The sequence below is a fragment of the Condylura cristata genome, unplaced genomic scaffold (assembly GCF_000260355.1).
Source record: "Condylura cristata isolate star-nosed mole 26May11 unplaced genomic scaffold, ConCri1.0 scaffold00003, whole genome shotgun sequence".
Lineage (NCBI taxonomy): Eukaryota > Metazoa > Chordata > Mammalia > Eulipotyphla > Talpidae > Condylura > Condylura cristata.
In genome coordinates, this window is record NW_004567104.1 from 33,967,897 (window position 1) to 33,987,406 (window position 19,510).

Here is a 19,510-nt window from a genome sequence, read left to right on the forward strand (position 1 = left end):
TGTTTGCAGTCCCAACAGTGACTATAAATATGACATTGGCAAGCATCATAAACTTCTTTCAACTTGTCTCCTTAACTGAAATGATGCTCCTCAGTGTTAAAATAAAAGCTTAGGTGGAAAAAAAAAAACCTCCTCAGAAGACTTAGCCAGTACACTTTGAGGGGTGGGAAGAGATGTAATGATAAAGGTGCTATCCGAGATCTGCCTTTCAAAATAAACTGAGGGTATACTTAAAAACTTGCAGGCACACAATACAGTTTTTGGAGGACAAAGCAGACACTGTCACAGAATTTGTTAGTGCTCTGCTTCCTGTTTTTGTTCCAGTTGGGAGAGGAGGAGAAAGTACAGAAGGTGTCAATCTTGAAGGGGTTAGACTAATACAGATGTGAGCATAGATACTCATAGCATTGCCACAATTTTATAGCTTAATGAGTCTGAGTAGAAAAGAGCAGCAAAGAAATTATCACTAAATTTACTAGAAGTTACAGCCTGTCAGAGATGTGATATGTGACTGACATACACAGCGTGGTAGGTCCTATCCACCCACCCACTAAACATAAAGGCCCACCCTGTCTTGCTTTTTTTTCTACCCTCCTACATGCATATTATACCTGCATATAAGCATGTAACAGCAGGGAAGGATTCTCTTGGAACATTGTGACAATTCTTTATACTTCCCAGGCAGGTCACTACCCTAAAATGAAAAGCTGCCAGTCTCCTGTCTTAAAGCCAATGGAACAGGGCTGATTAACCTGCTTTCATACTGAGCAAATACATGTGTGAAGCAATTTTGTTCTGAATCCATCTTCGGAATCCTAATAACTGCTATCCCAGATATTAGTACACAGAATGGCCTCATATCATACTTAACTGAATAAAGGTACTGCCACACTCCTGACCATGGACTTAAAGGCTTAACTGTGACAGAGAGCTGGCACAGAGATCACAGTTCAGGGTAGAGTTCGGATGATAGATATGAGTCTGTGTTAGAATCTGAATCTCAGGAATGGAGATAAAGGAGAACTCAGAGAAGCAAATTCCTTCAGGGAAGAAACCCAGGACTCTTGAATTCTTACCTCATTCTTACCTTGAATCCTTATCGGGAAAGTTCTTTGGTCACAAACTCTAGAGTTCTGGTATTCTCTGTTGACTTCCATATCCAAAACAGTTATCTTGGTTACAAGGCCCTGTCTACTTCCCACTGAATGACAGTAATTACTGTAAAAGTGTTGGAAAAGATACTACTTTAAAAGAAGTAACATATAATCAAAAGAATAGTGTAAATTAATCAAAATACAATCTAAACATCCACTAAAAGCTGAATGGATAAAAAATTGTGTATATAATAACACAGCTGAATTAGTCAGGAAAAAGGTAAAAAGGTCTTTATACATTCTGTATGTGGAAAAACTTTGAAGACATTATGCTAAGTGAAAGCAGCCAGATACAAAAGATTCCATATTGTATTATTCTATTCATACAAAATATCCCAAATAGGTAAATCCCTGGAGACATAGAGAAGGCTGGTGGCTGCCAGCAGCTGGGGGAAGGGCCTGCTTAATGGGTATTGGATTTTCTCTTGGGGTGATAAAAATGTTTTAGACTGGATAGGGATGGTAGCCGTACAATATTGTGAATGTACCAAATGTATTAAATGCCACTGAATTATTCACTTAAAAGATGGTTAATTTTGTGGCATGTGAATTTCACAATTAAAAGCCCAAAAATAAAAAAGGGAAGAGACTGACTTAGCTAGTATATGCCTTTATCCCACTAAACCAATCCTCCTTTCTAGATGAAAGTGAGTCAGTTATTACCAGGAAGCAACAAATATTTGCCAAGATAAAGATAAAAGAAATGGCTAAGGACAAAGATAAAAGAAATCTGGGTCTTTGATATCATGAAGGCAGTCACAGTACCAACAATTTTATTATGAGACAAATAAAACCTCTCACTGAAGAAATTAGCACAATCTGTCCTTTACAATTTTTCTCTTTCAAGAATGACATTAACATGGACTAAAAGAACAAATTCACATGCCAGCCTTGGGCTAGATGTGTGTATTAGAGGTACGTTTGTTTAGGTGATATCATCAGTTGCTGGAAAAATTCCCTTTGTTACGAAGATCAGCTCTCACCATCTGTAAGTATTCCAAACAGGAAAATAATTAATATAAAACAGTAAGTATGTATGTAACAACAGAAACTAAAAATAACTGTCAAAAGATAGGAGGGCCACAGTATTCGTGACCTGAAGAAACTGCTACATAACTGTTTTTATTTTATATATATTGATGTCTACTTACGATGTACCAAAAATTGAGCCAGAAATATGAACCAGAATTCAACTACACTGAAGAAGAAAGGTCAATTCTCTGCCCTCATGGAGCTTACATTCTAGTGAGGGGGCGGTACAAAAAATAAACACATAAGGAATTTCACACATAATATACACTATTGCACATGCTGAGCAACAAACAAAGCTTCCAACTCTCCTGATTCAGTAGTGGCCTTATTAGTTCCTCCATCTCTAAAATGGCTTTGCAAGGTGCTTGGGTTCCTCAGTCACCTAGGAGTCAGCAGTACTTTCGACATCACACCATTGATTTCAGTGGTAGAAAATTATCAGTTCTTATCACCATTGCTAACATTACCCCAAATTTGCCTCTTGAGGAAAACAAAAGCAAACAAAGAAGCACAAATCACCTTACCCTGCTCACTCCCACTCCTAAAAGGAGAAAAATTAAAAACAAAAGCAAAATCCATTATTGTTCCCAAGAACAATAAGCCTATATGCTAAACAAAGCCTACCTTTCTGGTAGAGGAGTGTAGGTACACCATTCAAAAACTAGTATGAGGAAAAAATGCAAATAATCACAAAGTATAATACATGCAACTCTAGCACCTAAAGAAAAAGTACTGTTTAACAGAAATATAATGCAAGCAACATATATATACATATATAATGCAAGAAACATATATGCACATAAAAGAAACATATATGCACATAAAAGAAACATATATGCACATAAAAGAAAGCAAAAATAGGTGATTTATTGTAAATAGTTTTTTTCTAATCCAATATACCTACAGCATTATCTTTACATTATCAATATAAAATACTGATATAAAATCAGTAAGATATTTTACATTTTTTTATTTCTATAACCAAGTCTACAAAATTTGGTGTGTTTATATTTATCTATAGTGCCTCTCAATATGGAGTAGATATTTGAAGCACTCAGTAGCCACAGGTAGTGTGGGACCTTATTGGGCAGTACAGCCCTAAACAAAGTACTCACTAAATCCCCTTTTCCCACAAACATTAAAGCTAACAGCTTCCCACAATTGAATCTTCTTGGTCTCATTGGTTGTACCCAAGAAGCTGTATTTTGCCACTCTCTACTGTCAGTCCTGGAGACACAGCCCTAGGTATAGGGGAAAAGTGAACATAATTAACTGATTGAGAGAATATTTATTTTTTTCAATTCCGGCAGGAACAATGATCAGCCTTAGTGGAAAAAGACTTTGTTCTCCAACTGCCAATACACATCTTTCCATCCATCCATTCAACATTTATTACAAGCCTACTATGTGCCAGAATTAGTTCTATATGCTTGTAGGCTGCCCTAAGGAAGCTTAGTTTGGGGTAGGGAAGGTTGCTTGAGATACGTAAAAAAGAAACAAGCTCATTTCAGATAGTAATTTGTCCATTTAAAACACACACACACACACACACACACAAGAAATGTAACCATGAATAGAGAGGTAACTATTTTTGGATAGGCCTTCTCTGAGGAAGTGTCATTTGAGCTGAAAATAAAGTAACAAGACTGGGGAGAGCCTTTTACCCACAGAATACAGTTCTGGCAAAGACCTATGGTAAGAAAACTACTTAATTGCAATACAGAGAAAATGGCAAAATAGTAAGAGTAGCAAGGTGCAGTTACCAAGGTGAATAGAAGATGCAGTCATCTTAGGGGCCAGATCACTTAGCGCCTATAAAGAGGCAAGGAATTTAGGTATTATTCTAGGGGAAAAAGAATCAATAAGGGATTGGTGTATATGTGTGACATCATCTGATTTACATTTTAAAAAATTCTGTATTTGTGGGGAATGGTCAAAATCCTGTATGGGTGTGGGGTGTGTGAGATGGGTTAAAAGTGGAAATAGGGACTCTCCCTGGTGTTGCAGCAGGTTAAAATACCACATTCTGAAGTTCTCCGAAACCACTGCAGCATGAGTTTTGATTCCCGGCCAGGAGCTGACCCACGTGGTGCAGCAGACCACTTCTGACCCACCTGCTATTCCTATTCCCCTCAGCCTGTACTGCTCCCCACTCTGTCTCTGGTGAATTCTCTTACCCACCACACCTCTGGCCTGCACCCCAGTTCTATAAGCATAAATGAATAAATAAATCTTTTTAAAAAAGTGGAAATAGAAAATCAGTTAGGAGGCTGCCCTAGCTAGCCAAGGTGAGGTTTAGATTATGTTGGTGGTGGTGGAAGTAATGAGGTCAGATTTAGAATACATTTTCCATTTATCAGCAAATCCTGTCATCTCTATCTTCAAAATTAGATTTTACAAATTAGATTATATTTTAAGTCTGACAGAACTTGATGAATTAAGACATTCAATGAAAAAGGAAAAGATGACCAACTATAGACTTGTAGGTGAAATGGTGGTACAATTTACTGAGTTGGAGAGCCAAAATAAGAGCAAAATCTTCCTCATATTTCCAATTGTGGTAAATGGAATCACTGTCCTATCAGAAACCCATGCTTCATCCAAGGCATTGTCCTATCTAGTCACCAAATCCATAAATGTTACCTCCCCAAAGCTTCTCAAATCTGTCTTCTCCACCTTCCACTGATTTAAAATGGGTCTTTAGACCAAATTACTCCTTAGTATACTGAAATGGGTTTAATAATCTTTAGGTTTAAACTCCAACAATAACACCAAAATTGTCCCCTATTTAAAATCCAGTAATCTTATCTGTGAAAATTTAACATATATAAGCTATTTCTCTTCTATGATCTAGTCTATAGAAATACACAAAAATAAAACTAGGAAGGTAGTTCTTTACAGCACTTTAATAGTGAAGAACTGGAAACTCATTACACAAACCATCATACAATTATGTTCTAGAATTCTAGTCTTTTATTTCTGAAAATGAAACAGATCTAAGTTTACTAATACTGAAAGAGCTCCAAGATACTTAAAAAACAAGTGGCAATGTGTATGATTATTTTAACTTAAAAAGCAATGCAGTAATTATCCACAGGTAAGCTGTTTCTAAAGGTATGTAAAGTCTGGAATGACACACATTGAACTATTGAGAATGTCTACCTTGGGGTAATGGGATGGGTTGGGTGGAGAGTTTTATCTATTTCATATTGGATGGATTTTTAAATACCAAATAACAAAACTGCACAACCACTGTCTACCTTAAAATAATTCAATGCATTTAGAACCTGGTACCAGACTTCTTCCAGACCTGTTTCTCAGACTTATTTATACTAGGTAAGTGGTAAGGTGCATTTGTGTCTGGGAAACATGAACTGACTACTGAAACTGGGTCGTGGACTAGACTATAAGCCTCACAAATTGAAACAGGAAAGAAAGTCACTAGAACTCAGAAGGATTTGAAGTTCTTTTTAAAGAGAAGCTAAGGTATAAATTCCTTCCTTCTGGGACACACCAGAATCAGTTCATTCCTTTAGTTCTTCAAAGGAAGAGGTGAAATTTTATATTTTTTCCCCTTCTTAATGCACTTGGCTTTACTTGTTTACCTAGACTAGCTTTATTCAGTTTATTTTCTTTCTTTTATGACATAAAAAGTCAAAAGGACAGTAAATTTACCATAGTGCCAGTTTCTTCTGAAAAATCTTTATTTCCCAAGAGATTTTCTTTTTTATTTAAAAACCAAGGATAGTAGCCTACCTCTGCTAGAAATAACACATGTAAAATAGCTTTGGTGGAAACAAATATTAAGGTGGAATTATACAAATTTCTAAACTCTAAAGATTGTTATACTTGTTTTGATTGACATTTCTGTTACTTTTTTTAAACTCCAGAATAAAGAGCACCAAAAAGTACATATGTAAGTCTTTCTATTGTGGTCCTGGCTGAGAATCAAGCCATAGAGCCAACTGGTAGAAAAGAAAATGAAATGTTCTTCCTAATCTTGTTCTTACTCAGTGTCCAATTCTCTCAAAACTAACCAAAACAGTTACAGAAAATTCAATTATTTCTTCTTCAAGATTATTGAAGTGAAGTACCCTACAAGACATAGTCATTGGTGTACTGTTTTTGCTACCTTCTAAATCCTAAACAAGCCACCTACAATACTCCACCAATTAAAATATCCTTGGGATTTGATTGGCTGTAGCACATCAGAAGGTGCTCATTTTTTAAAAATTTGGCCTCATTTAAAAATCTATTATCGACCACATACCTCTGAAGTAGTAGAGCAGAAAGGAATCATTGGTGATAATGGCAAAATCCTGTCATTATTGACAGCAGAGAAACTGACCTAGATAGACTACATCAGATTAATAATGTTACAGTATAAGAGTATAGTGGGCTGAAGTGGAGACAGAACCTTGTCTTCTCTTCAACTTCCAGGCAAAGCCAAATTGGGTATTTTCTTTTAATCATTTCAACTTATTATTTCTTAAGGTGTTTTGGTAAAAGAAGACCTCAAAGAAAAAGGCTTCAATTTTAAGAGCAGATAGAAATAAAGCAATTTCTTACCAAATACAAGGTTATGGTCAAATTAGGACCATGGTTGTTTATTCATCTTCTTACTTGTGGCAAAGTAAAATGGGTAATGTTTTTAAATGCAGTGAAGAGAATAAAAAATTTCTCATAAACCTCCCTAGAGGTGACAAATGGTTCCTTGGTTAGGAAAACACTGATAGGTCACTTTGGGTATGGTATGAATATTCAAGGCACCGTCTACAGGAATAAAATAAAAACTAAGTATTTTCTCTAATATGACTTTCCAAGGCCTTTGAAAGGAAAGGAGTGAGGAAGAGAAGCAAAATAGAAGCTGAAGTCCTAGCAAGATTTGGAGGGATGACTCTAACTGGAAGCGTAGCAGAGACTATAAGAACAAGGGTGCAGCAGCTCTTTCCACCTGCCGGTATCTGCAAACATTTTATTCTCCTTTCCTTTCTTCTAATAAACCTAACTTTCTGGATATAGCCAAAAAAACAAGAGTGCACATCAATTCTTATATTCCATGACTATGTAGTCTTAACAATAGTCCTTCTTGTTGCCTGTCCCTCGCTGCCCATTACCATAAAACTCTAGTGAAGATCTGCTACAGACTTGTGTTGATGGTACCGTGGGAACAGGGAGTAGATAGAGAAACCAGGAAGAAGAGAGACAAAACAGGAGAATATAAACCATTTATCCTTGCTGTCCCCCCAAAAGAAATATTTTTTCAATGCAGATTGAACTTTATTCCTTCTATGAAGTGATACATTATTAATTCCCAAAAGAAATAATTTTAAAGGAAATACTGCAGGACATAAGTATAAAAAATGTTTAAAGAACAGTGGAAAGGCTAGGGTATCTGGGCAGCTAATAACTGAGTTATACTACAAGAGTCAAACTCACTCAGAGAAGAGTTCCTGGCCACCCCTTATTATAGAGGGCGTGACAACTCTTTCTGTGGTCAACAGATACTGTGATTTTACATGTATCAAGAGATCTTGTATGTGAGCTGCTCTTACTACATGCTGGCTAATTGTCAGGAAACACATTTTGGGTTATTCTGTCACTGACTGGCTAATCTCTCACCAGATAATTGCACACTCAAAAGAGAAACCATCAGATCGTGACACCAAACTATCATATCATTTGATATGGTACTGAAATAAAGGGATAAGTTCTAAAATTTCACATGTTACATTATATTTTCAGATTAATTTTGATATGTCATAGTTGTTTCTCTAAGTAAAAGAATGAAAAAATTAAAAGCACAGCAAAAATCCTAGCATTAATATAAAAGCTTGCTTTTGTCACTCTTTCTTTAATCTACCAGTATTTTCTATAGGATCTTTTTTAAATATCCTTTTGATTCTTTTTCTAAAATGGGAAAGGATCTTTTCCATTGTAACACATTAAGAACACTGTAATAGCTACCTCACAGGTTTGTTTTAAAGGATTAAATGAGTCAAGATACGTAGTTATTGTCTGACACATAGTAAGCTAGTAGATGTCAGCTACTTTTCTCTGCACACATACAAAAGTAGAAAAATGGAAACTATACTTAATATACTGTAGGTATCTTTTCCTACCAATACCATCTTTTTAATGGCTACATGCTCAATCTATGCATAGTTAGTGTGCTACTTATCTATTCTATTTCAAACACTGCTGCAATGAGTATATTTACTCATATTTTTGTCTTTGTTTCTGATGTTTATTTTTAAAGATTTATTTATTCATGCACACAAGAGCTGAGGTGTAGGCCAGAGGTGTGGGGAGTGAGGGGTGAGAGGATTCACCAGAGACAGAGTGGGGAGCAGGCAGGCATACTGACAAAGCATACTGCCAAGGGGAGCAGCAGGCAAGACAGGAGAGGTCTGCCATACCGTGTGGGTTGCCTCAGGGGCCGGGGATAGAGTTCATGCTGCAGTGGCTGCAGATAGCTTCATAGTGCTGTGCTTAAACCCGGTGAGCCTCCAGGAAGGGGCCTGTTTTTGATCTTTTTTTAAAATAATACAAATTATGCACACACACACACACACACACAGGAAAAAAAGGTTTTATGTATGGAAAAAAATGGTTTATATGTATGAGGTATGCTCATATATATAGCAGAAGAGGAAATAAAGACCGAAGATTAAGAAGGATAGCCAATGACATAAGAAGAACCAAGACAGAGTAATGGCTAGAATATGAGATGAAAAATGTTTCAGAGAAACATACTGAGGAATAGTTAGAAACTGAGGAATAAAGAGGTGGTAGGTTGGAAACAATTATGACAAGAAACTGGTTTCAGTATTGCTGCAAGACTGCAGAAGGTGACAAAATATACAACTAAGCCATATGACTAAGAAATTGGTAGATAATGGCAAACAAAAGAATAGTTGTTTTAGAACGTAAACTATGCAAGTTAGATTTCAGAAAAAACAACAAGAAATTTTTACTCATCGGAATAAAGAGCTAACAGCTTCAGCTTATCTACAATTATGTTTTAAAACTTAACATTTGATTAATATTTTAGTTAAATTAACTTCTTTCTACAACTATGGAAGTTTAATAAACTTTAAAAATTGAATAGCCCCTTATGTACAAGGTACATACATAAAAGTCATTTTTAAAACAATGTATAGCCATAAAAAAATTTAGACCACATACAATTTTATCTATTATTTGATACATGACTAATAAAAAAAGTCTGAAACATTTTTTAATGGGAAGAGTATTCATTTTAATTATGCTCCAAGATATCACAGAGCTAGTAATTAACAAAGTTCAGTCAGTATAATGTAGATTTTCATGGTGGATGAAAAGTAGATTCTTGGCTTAAGTATAATAAAGTATATACACATGTCAAATTATAATGCTATACACCTGAAGCTGTACATACTGTATACAAAACAGTGCTATTCCAATAAAAAAAACTAAAGCCTCCAAAACAAAAAACAGAACTTAAAAATACTTGTAAAGCCTAATTCACTTCACATTCATCTCAATGAGATGTATTTCTAATATATATATGTGAAAAAAATAAGTTTATTGCCAATATTCAATCATTAATACAAACTCAGGTAGATGAAACATTACTTCATACAAGGCAGAGATACTCTAAAATCTATCTTCACATACATACTACAAAATGATAAATACTTAAAAATTACAGTCCAAGAGAAAATATTACAAAAACACATCGTTACAGATAGACCCTTGCATGGAAATACTTTATTTGTAAAGTTCTGCCTTAAGGAATGGTACCATGATACTATCAGAACCAAAAGTAATGTTCCTTGAAGTTGCAATGCTCAACAATGCCCTGAATGCAGCCTAAAGTATATCTGATAAGAATCGAGAAACAAAATAGGCCTTCAATGATTTGAGGGAGGTGGGAAGGAAGGAAGGAGTAACCAAATGTTGTTATAATATGCTATTTTCTGCTGAAATATCCTCATTAAACAATTTATGGCAACGACAAGAGAGAGGTCTCTAAAAGAAGAGGAAAATGGGGGGCCAGCCTCAATTTCCAAAGCAATCACAAACTCAAAAAGTGCTGTTCCTAATGTTCTCCATTACTCAAACTTTACATGGACTCCATGTCCTATAACTACTTTTATCTAATTTCTTTATATAGATTTATCAAACCCATTTTTTGTGTTCTTAACATCCAAAATGCAAACCAAAAAGGCATTAAACAAAACTAGCGAATTTACCATTCTGGTCCATTCTAAAGACACAAATCATAGATGTTAATCATGAGATTTAAGCATGTTATCCCTCTCTTCTTCACATACTCTCACTTCCCCTTATTGATTCCATTCTCAATTGTGAGGCAGTATGAAGCTTTCAGATTCCACCCCCTACCCCCTAATGATTGCCTATTGGCAAGTTGCTTTGGTTGTAAGCAATTATCAGGAGTCATCAGAATGCTTGGTCAGACTCACTACAGCCTATCATAGTGGGCTTTTGCATGCAGACAGGAGCAATTTAGACTTCCCTCTCTCATTTTAACAGGGAGATAAAGTAAAGGAAGAAGATTAGGCAAGGAAATACAGTAAAAATATTAATGTAGTAATAGACAAAGAAGTACTTATAACCAACCTACCTTGCTGGGAAGTTTCTGGTATAAAAATCAAATTTTCTCTCCCATTATTCTTTGTGCAAATTAACAGTCACTTTATATCAAGAAGGGCAGAAAGCCACTTAATACACTTGTCTTCAAAAGTAGGGAATTTCTTTTTGAAATGAGAGTTAGAGAAAGGAGGGGAAAATCAGGGAAAGCTCACTCAAAGAGGTCCTGAAACACGCGCTGTCCCATTGCTATGTATGCTTCCTTTTCTTCTGGTGTCATCTGGGCCACCAGCTCTGGCCGCTGGCTCACTTCACTGTAGGAGAAGGAGCGGCCAGCCACCATGACAATGGGGTCATCTGCTACTTCTTCAAATTCATCATCCTCCTCATCTTCTTCCCGATGATGCACAGCCACAGCTGCTGGTCGGGGTGGGGAGTCATCATCTGACTCACTGGTCTCACTCTCCGAGTCACTGCCATTAGCTGCAGTCACAGGAGCTGCTGCCCCCACTGAGCCTGCCGTGGCAGAAGGCGTCTTCTTCTCATGAATGAGCAACGCTCGCATGACCTCCTCATTATCATCCAGCCCTGCACGGCCTTCCTCACGCTCCTGAAATGAATCTATATCTAGGCCACCTGGAAGGGAAAAACCAGTAAGTCAATATCTTCAAATATAAAAGGCATTTCTGATAACTAATGAAACTTACTTTTAATATTTAAATATACATTAAGAGAATATAAAAAAGAAACACTTCATTGGTTCCATTTTTGAACTACTGTCCATAACATATTCCAAATGAACCTTACAAACTAGAATTTAAGTAGCAGAGTGGTTGGGTACATAGGTTTTAAGGATCATGTAGTCTGGATTTGAATCCTGGTTCTCCACATGAAAAGTATACCAACTTAGACAAATTACTTAGTGTCTAAACTTTGGTAGCTTTTTCTGTAAAGTAGGGTGATAAAACCATGTATTTTCTATGGCTTTGGATAAGGACCTATGAAATAAGGTCTATGAAGGACCAAGTATATAGTAGGTGGCAAAACAGGAAATCAAAACATGGCCTCTCTTGACTAAGACTAAATATTAAAGGCCTTACAGTGACATCTAAGTTTCCTTCTGTATTTCATGTCTTTTCTCAGATGTCACTTTCTTTTAACTGACCATTACTCTTACATTCTAATGGCTTTATAATTTTTTGCCATAGCCTTATTTTCTAATGTAATAAATAATTTATACTATAGTACTAAAGTATCCAAAGGGGGAAGAGGTTGGGAAAGGAGTTAAGAGCCAAGAAGGAAGGAGGCACATAGACTATGGTGGTAGACTGTGGGCAATTTGGTGGCAAGTATCCTATGTGGTTATACCTGATGGAGGTAATCCTAATGTTACCACAATTAAAAATAAAGAAGTGACTTATGCCTATTGCCTTTTATTAGTCCCTTTCCCAGGAAGCAAATTCTCCACAACAGATATTTATCTTTTATTCTGTGAACTTTGCCATGCACCAAGAATAGTACTTATTACTTGCTAGGCCCTGAATAAATATTCAATGAATGACTGAATATATGACAGTTTTGTTTTCCTAAAGCAAACCAGGAAACTTTTATAAAAGGAAGTTGAGTATCAGAAATGAAACTTTTCTTACCATACATCTCCAACCTATCATTTTGTGACAGATCTTGCCTGATATGTGTGACAGATGAAAAACTTAAGAAAAACATTTGTAATCTATCTTCTGAACGTAATATCAAACATACTACCATTTAAAATACATGACAGGATTAAAAGTGTTGACTTCTTGATCCAAGTCCAACTCTAAAATTCATTAGCTGTGTGATTTAACCAAGAACTTTATCTCTGTTTCATTTCCTTAAGTAAAAATAAGGGAAAAATAAATGATATTTATCTCATGGATTATTGTGGAGCCTAGGAGAGTATCTGTGAAGCACATAGCATAGACTTGGCACTTAAATTAGTGTTATCTATCATTATCAAGAAAAGGCCTAATACTGACCAATTCTGACCATGGATTAATTAAGTGGAAGCATCTTCTCATTAACCCATTGAAATGAATTAACTGTAATCCTAGACATTTTAGAGCACAGAACTCCAGAAGTGATATATTGGTAGAAAAGAGAAATGAAGCAAGTATTGAGATACTAAAAGTTTTAAGTCAGAGAAAACAGGTTTTTGATAATATGTATATAAAAATGAGAACTAAATCAAACTTAACTACTTTAAAACACTGCAAAAGCTAATTCTCCTCCTACAGCCCTTATTGCAAATGCAGTATTTCATTAGAAAAAAGACAAAGAATGTACATGATATATGTCTCTAAGGCAATGACTACTTCTACAAGAACATTCCAGATAGCTCAATACTACCAACACATTTTGACTAATGTTTAAAATAAATTCATAATTAGAGGGAAAGTAACCTAGTTACTTTCTGTAAACTAAATAAAATAGATTTATGACAGGAAACTTGACATGTTTGGGGAAAAGAGGAATTGTTCTATTATAAAGACAGAAAAAAAAGGATAAGTGAACTATTCTCTGGATGACAAAGTAAAAAAGTTAGTTCTAGGAACAGTCCTATTTAATAGAGTTACAAATTACAAATACAGTATACTGAGAAATTATCAAGGTCACTGGTGATACTAAACAATTCTGGGTGGTTAAAGGCCAATCTGACAGCAAAGAAAAATAAAGAATGGAAGGTTTTTATAAATAGACAGGCCTATTTGTAGTGTTAAGTAGAAGAAAATCTGCCTATAGGAAATAAATCTTATACTGAAAAACATGGTCCAAGCCATCAGACATTAAGGTAGAAAACAGTCTTAAAAGTCCCTGCAGATGTTTCTAAAGTTGTTGGTCTTAATATGCTTCCAGAAGCAAAGTAATAAACTGTCAGGTAAAAAACAGAAGAACAGTGGAAATAAAACTCAATTCATTAAAAAAAAAGAGAGAGAATATAATGTTCTGGGCTCACTAGATCTCAAGTAAAGCTTATTACAACCAAAGCTGGTCTAGAAAAAGACCAGGAAAAAAAAAAAAAGAAGTTATAAATGGAGTTGTCTTGAGGAAAAGGACTTTTTAAGGAAAAGTAGAACTAACAGGAAGTTTTCTGTATAGTAATGAGAACATTATTGAAGTCTATAAAATTCTGAAGCATGTTAAAATGACTTGAAGTTTAGGGATAATTAAATGCAGGATAAGTAGGACTCACTTCACACGCTCAGTGGATAGGTACTATTTTATTATGAAACCTAACTAAGACAAATTTAGACAAGACAGCATACTATCCTATTTTATAAGAAAAATAAGTTCACAAAGCTGAATTGGGTAGAACAGAAAACTTCATTTAAAGTCCCTTTGGTGGGGGGGGCTCCCTGGTGGCTCTGCAGGTTAAAACACAGCACTAAGAACCTAAAGCCACATCAGATGAGTTCCACCCCCCCCAGATGATCCCCACCCCAGACCTCTCCTGACCTGCCTGCTGCTCCCCTCAGCAGTATACTTCATCAGTCTGCCTGTTCTGCTCCCCACTCTGTCGCTGGTGAATCCTCTCACTGCCCCTGCACTTCTGGCCTGTACCCCAGTTCTGTATGCATAAATAAATCTTTGAAAAAATAAATAAAATCCCTATGGGGGATGCAACAGGTTAAAGCACAGCCCTATGAAGCTATTGCAGCCATCCCCAAGCCACAGGACCGCTTCTTGAAGTGGTCAAAGAAGCAGGCAAAAAGTCAAGCAGGGAAAACAAACCTATTAAATAGTTGACTATCTAATAAATAGCCTATTTGAACCAATATAACTAAATAACATAGCCACTTAATCAGTGGAGATTGGAGGACAAATGGAGTATGCTAACCAAAGAAAACTTTTTTCTTATTAGAACTAAAATATTAATGAGAATCATATCAGAGGTATTATCAGCTTTACCATCATTCTACCCAATTTCAACAACATTTACAATTGTACATATCCCCAAGGAAAAAGGAGTTAGGACAAAGGCCAAAAGAACAAGTGTTTTTCAGTTACTATTGATCCTGTTTCTGTGTATCTTTTTCCATCCTTAACCTCTATTTACTACTTATTCGTAAAGCATCAAAGTCTTAAGAGTCCAGTAATTTAAGACTAAAAATTAAAAAGCAAACGCTTACCTTTTTCAGACTTCTGACTATTATGCAATTCTTAACCCTTTACAGAGTTCACAGAGATTTCAAAAAATCTAATTAAAGAGGAGTAGAGGATTGGAGTGCTGCACTGAGAAGCTAAGCCAAGCCATGGCCACTTCAGTGTGAGTTCAATCCCCGCCCCGGAGCTGATCCATGTGGCGCAGCAGACCTCTCCTGTCTTGCCTGCTGCTTCCCTCAGCAGTGTACTTTGTAGATCTGCCTGTTCTCTTCCCCACTCTGTCTCCGGTAAATCCTCTCACCACCCCTACACCTCTGGCCTGTACCCCATTTCTATATGCATAAATAAATAATTTTTTTAAAAAGTTCCCCCAGTATACTTGAATGGCGAGTATCCATATTCTTCACTGAAATGGTAATTTTTTAAAATGAATTCTTTAGTATTTATGAAGAGACAATATAAAAAAAGCCTATGTTATAGTTATGGCTCCCAATTCAGAGAAATAAAAATGCATTTATGTTAGAACAACAGAATAAAGAAGGGGTGAATTTGGCTACCTTATACACAGCAACACTTTCCTAAGAAAGTAAGGTAAAGAGATGCTAAGTTCTTACACCTGAAAAGACATTTATTTCATCTAAGATGAAGGATAGTGTACTAGCTTGTTTGAATGTTTATTGTTCAATTTCTCGTGTCTATTATAATGCAATGGTTTCATAAGACAGAAATAATGTATTACCAATACAAATATGAACTGCCCAGGTAATTTCCTACCAAGTAAGGCTTTATTCTACTGAACCCAAAATGGTCATTTTACTGACTTCTATTCTTACCTTCCTTCATCTCTTCAGAACCATATGCCCCTTGGACAGTGCTCTCTCTCAACCAAATGGGTCGTTCTTTGGCAGATTTCCCCTCCAATGAGGTTCGATGAAGATCTTCTTGGTCATCCATGTTAATGACAACATTTTGAGTGTATAAGTCCTCATAGGAGGGCCCTTTGGTGGTGGTCCAACCTTCCCGGTGGTGCCCACTTGCCAGGCCAGCAGCTCCGGCAGTACTAGCTGCATGGTCTTTGCTACATTGAAAGAAGAAGAAACACTAAGTTTTGGTGTTAGAAAAGGACAGCTGGAGAGGCTCTTAGTGAAGCATTTCAAATAAACACTAGCAAACATGTATACATGCTTTAGTAATTTGGAGAAAACCCTCTTATTCTCAGGGTAGAAATTGCATAAGTTAGAAGAAAACATACATATTTATATCAAATTTCCTCAAATGCTGTAGCCCCTGGTATATATAAGTGAGGTTTCATAAGGTTAAGATGTGTCAATAAATCTACTTAAGGAGAGGAGGAAATGATACTGTGACAAAAATCAACTTCATTAGGCCAGCAAAAAAGTTTCCTAATAACATATTTCATGAGAATTTTGTTTAAAACAAAATTAAAAAACTCAAAACATTTTTTGAATTATTCTCTCAGCTCGAGCCAGAATGCAGTAATCCCCAGTGGAGTTTCTCTTTTTAATGTTTCAGTTACTATAGTCAACCATAGTCTGAAAATAACACTAACATTAAGATACTGGGGATTGGGGGTTGGGGGAGAGGATGTTCACATAACTTTTATTCCAGTATGCTGTTATAATTGTTAAATTTTATTATTGTTTCTGTTAATCTCTTACTGTGTTTTATCTATAAACTCTAGGTATGTATGAATAAGAAAATATAGTATATATAGAGCTTGGTGGTATTCATGGTTTCAGGTAGCCACTGGTGATCTTGGAACCCATCTCTCATAGATAAGGGGGAATTACCACATCTGAAAATGATTCTGTGTGCTTTTCCCTTACTTTTGTGTGCAGAAAAGCTTAACAAGTATTCTATAAACCAGACCTCAACCCAGGATTAATGCTTCTCTGATATTCATCAAATAAGGTATATCGCTATACAAAGATTATACACTTTTACAAAGATTAGCCACTTTTCTCAAGTTGTAACTTTCCATCTCTGCACCAATGCTGATTTTCATATGCATCCCTCTATTCCCCAATCATTATTTCTATCCCCCCAGTAAACACAATCTAGTTTTCATCTATTTTGTTGTGCCTTTTACCAATACAACCAATGATCTTAGCCTATTCTAGCCCAGATTATTCTTTATCTTTCTCTAGTCACTAATGTTTTCTCATCTCTAAGTGCTCACTGCTCATTTCACTGCCTGTTTACATTTCTTCGCATATACCTGATTCCCTGTGTTGAGTTCATATCTAATCATTCTCTGCTTGCTACTGATGCTTTTCTTGCTTCAACTTCTATGTCCCTTTTTCACTGTTCAGCTATGTTTTACTACATAAACCATCTTGAAGCTTCGAGCTCTACCTGCTCACTTCATGCCTGCTTCACATCTTTCCTCATTCCTCTTGCTGAATTCCTTTCAGTCTCTTACTAGTTGGTTTTCTTGGCTCTATGTTTCTCCTTTTTTTCTCTAAATATTTTCCATGGATCATGGATGTGCTCCTTTTTGAAGTCCTATTTCATTCTGAACCTAATCGGTACTTCATTTGTATTTTTGTCTTGTACCACTTCTTTCTTTCAGAAACCATGAACTATTTTTTTTCCTTTTCTATGTTCCTACTTAATTTTTGCTTACTTCTCTGCTTTTATTTCTTCCAGAGTCCACTTACATCTACTCAAGCTTTTGATCTCATGTATAGTTGAGGTTTCTCTGATATAAATTTCTGTCCATTTATTTGTTCTCCCTTCCCAAGAACATGGTGTTTCTGACCATCTTCTGAACATGATATTGGTCTTACTTCCATTCTGCCTTTGGATATGCTTACGTCCACTGTCACTTTTGCTATCAACGAAAGTATTCTTCCAGTAGTTCCTGCCAAATTGATCCAGTCACTTAATCCATGCCTGCAAACTACTGCCTCTGTTTCCAGGGCTGCTATGTAAAACACTCTTTGGTTTATACCAGTTATTTGTTCTTCCACTCTGAGTTCAGGCCTCCTTGGCATCTCTCTGTATACAACCCATCTGTGTCTTGCTGTATTTTTAAGTACTATGCTCTCATCACAAGTGGATTCTCTCTACTTTCTATTTCTTTCTGCATTCATCTAATGTCACTTTTGCTATATTTATTGTTTCAATTTAATTCACATCTGTCTAGTCATTCTCTTCTACCTATGCCAAGTTGTCTTTTAAAAGACTGTGTTTGTGCTTTCACTATAATCTGACTCTGCTTACTTTTTCTCTGATATAAACTGGCTATTAAAAATTTGGTCTCTTTGGGCCCTCCCTGGTGGCGCAGTGGGTTAAAGCACTGCACTGAGAAGCTAAAGACACTTCCGCATGAGTTCGATTCCCGCCTGCCCCGGAGGTGAGCACATGGCGTGGCAGACCTCTCCTGACCCGCCCGCTGCTCCCCTCAGCAGTGTTCTTTGATCATCTGCCTGTTCTGCTCCCCACTCTGTCTCTGGTGAATCCTATCACCCTCCACATCTCTGGCCTGTACCCCAGTTCTCTATGAATAAATAAATAAATCTTTAAAAAAAAATTTGTTCTCTTCAACAATTGACTATCTTCTCTCTCAACCATATCTATGTTTATGTTTTATGCTTTCTTTACATCCTGTGTCTCTTCTCTCATCCAGTTGTCTACTTGATTACTTTTACTGTCTCCTCTATCCTCAATGTCCTCATCTTGTACTGAATCTGCTCTACATAACTGTTTTCCCCCAAATGTGTTTTCCTGAGTTAACCACATACTTTTTGTCTCCCTTCACCCACTGAATATTTTTATACCTTAGCTCTTCTCCAGATTCTTAATAGATTCACTCATTCTTTCTGAAGCTACTCTGTTTCTCTCTATACATAATTTTGAAAATATAATTTTCATCTACATTCTATCTTTAGCAGTGACTATCTCTAGAAGGGTAGCAAGCACTGAGTACTTTGAGTAGAGAAGAACAAGAAGAGTAGAGGAAAAAGAACAGGACAATTAAAATAAATGTTAGCACAAAACAAAAGTACCCCATTATAAAAACATGAGTTTTTTTATTCATTTGTGAGAGATCTGAGAAGTCAAATTTTAAAATTTGGAAAATTTTACCATGGAGAGTTAAACTATATAGATTTCTACCTTCACAACAGAGAAAGACATATCTAAATCACCAGCAAATGTAATACTGAAGAAAATTTAGATGAGAGGCACCAGAATTCATTTTTACATTATTTAAACTTCTTCTATGGAGAAGATGCATAGATTTTACTTAAAGATAAAAAAGTGACAAGTCAATTTTGACTACTGACAAGGAATTTCATTCAAAAAAGATAGCAAGACTTTAAATATCACAATGAACTGACTTGCTTAAAGGGTAGAGTGGTCCATCAACACTCAAGCTAAAGTGTACTGACAGCTCTGCAGAGGCTGCATCTGGTTCCTGATCTAGGGATAAGCTAGAACTTAATTGGGTATATATTAGCAACCAAACAAATTTTGCCATTTATTTTTTAAGATTTATTTATTTATTCATACAGAACTGGGGTACAGGCCAGAGATGCCGAGGGTGAGAAGATCCACCAGAG

At 36.1% G+C, this 19,510-nt stretch overlaps 1 protein-coding gene across 3 annotated transcripts in view; it reads right to left on the reverse strand.

The window, feature by feature from the left end:
• Positions 1–1,931: 1,931 nt before the first annotated feature.
• Positions 1,932–19,510, reverse strand: part of GTF2E1 (general transcription factor IIE, polypeptide 1, alpha 56kDa) — a 41,550-nt gene continuing 23,971 nt past the window's right edge. For 2 of the 3 annotated variants that reach the window (XM_012729396.1, XM_012729401.1), the window contains exons 4-5: positions 15,758–16,002; positions 9,438–11,417 (exon numbers count right to left, since the gene is read on the reverse strand). In XM_012729396.1, the coding sequence (XP_012584850.1) occupies positions 10,993–11,417; positions 15,758–16,002 (670 nt within the window). In that variant the 3' untranslated portion in view covers positions 9,438–10,992. Of the gene's footprint in view, positions 2,141–9,437; positions 11,418–15,757; positions 16,003–19,510 lie in introns of those variants that run through there. The other variant, XR_001145779.1, reaches the window with a different exon arrangement.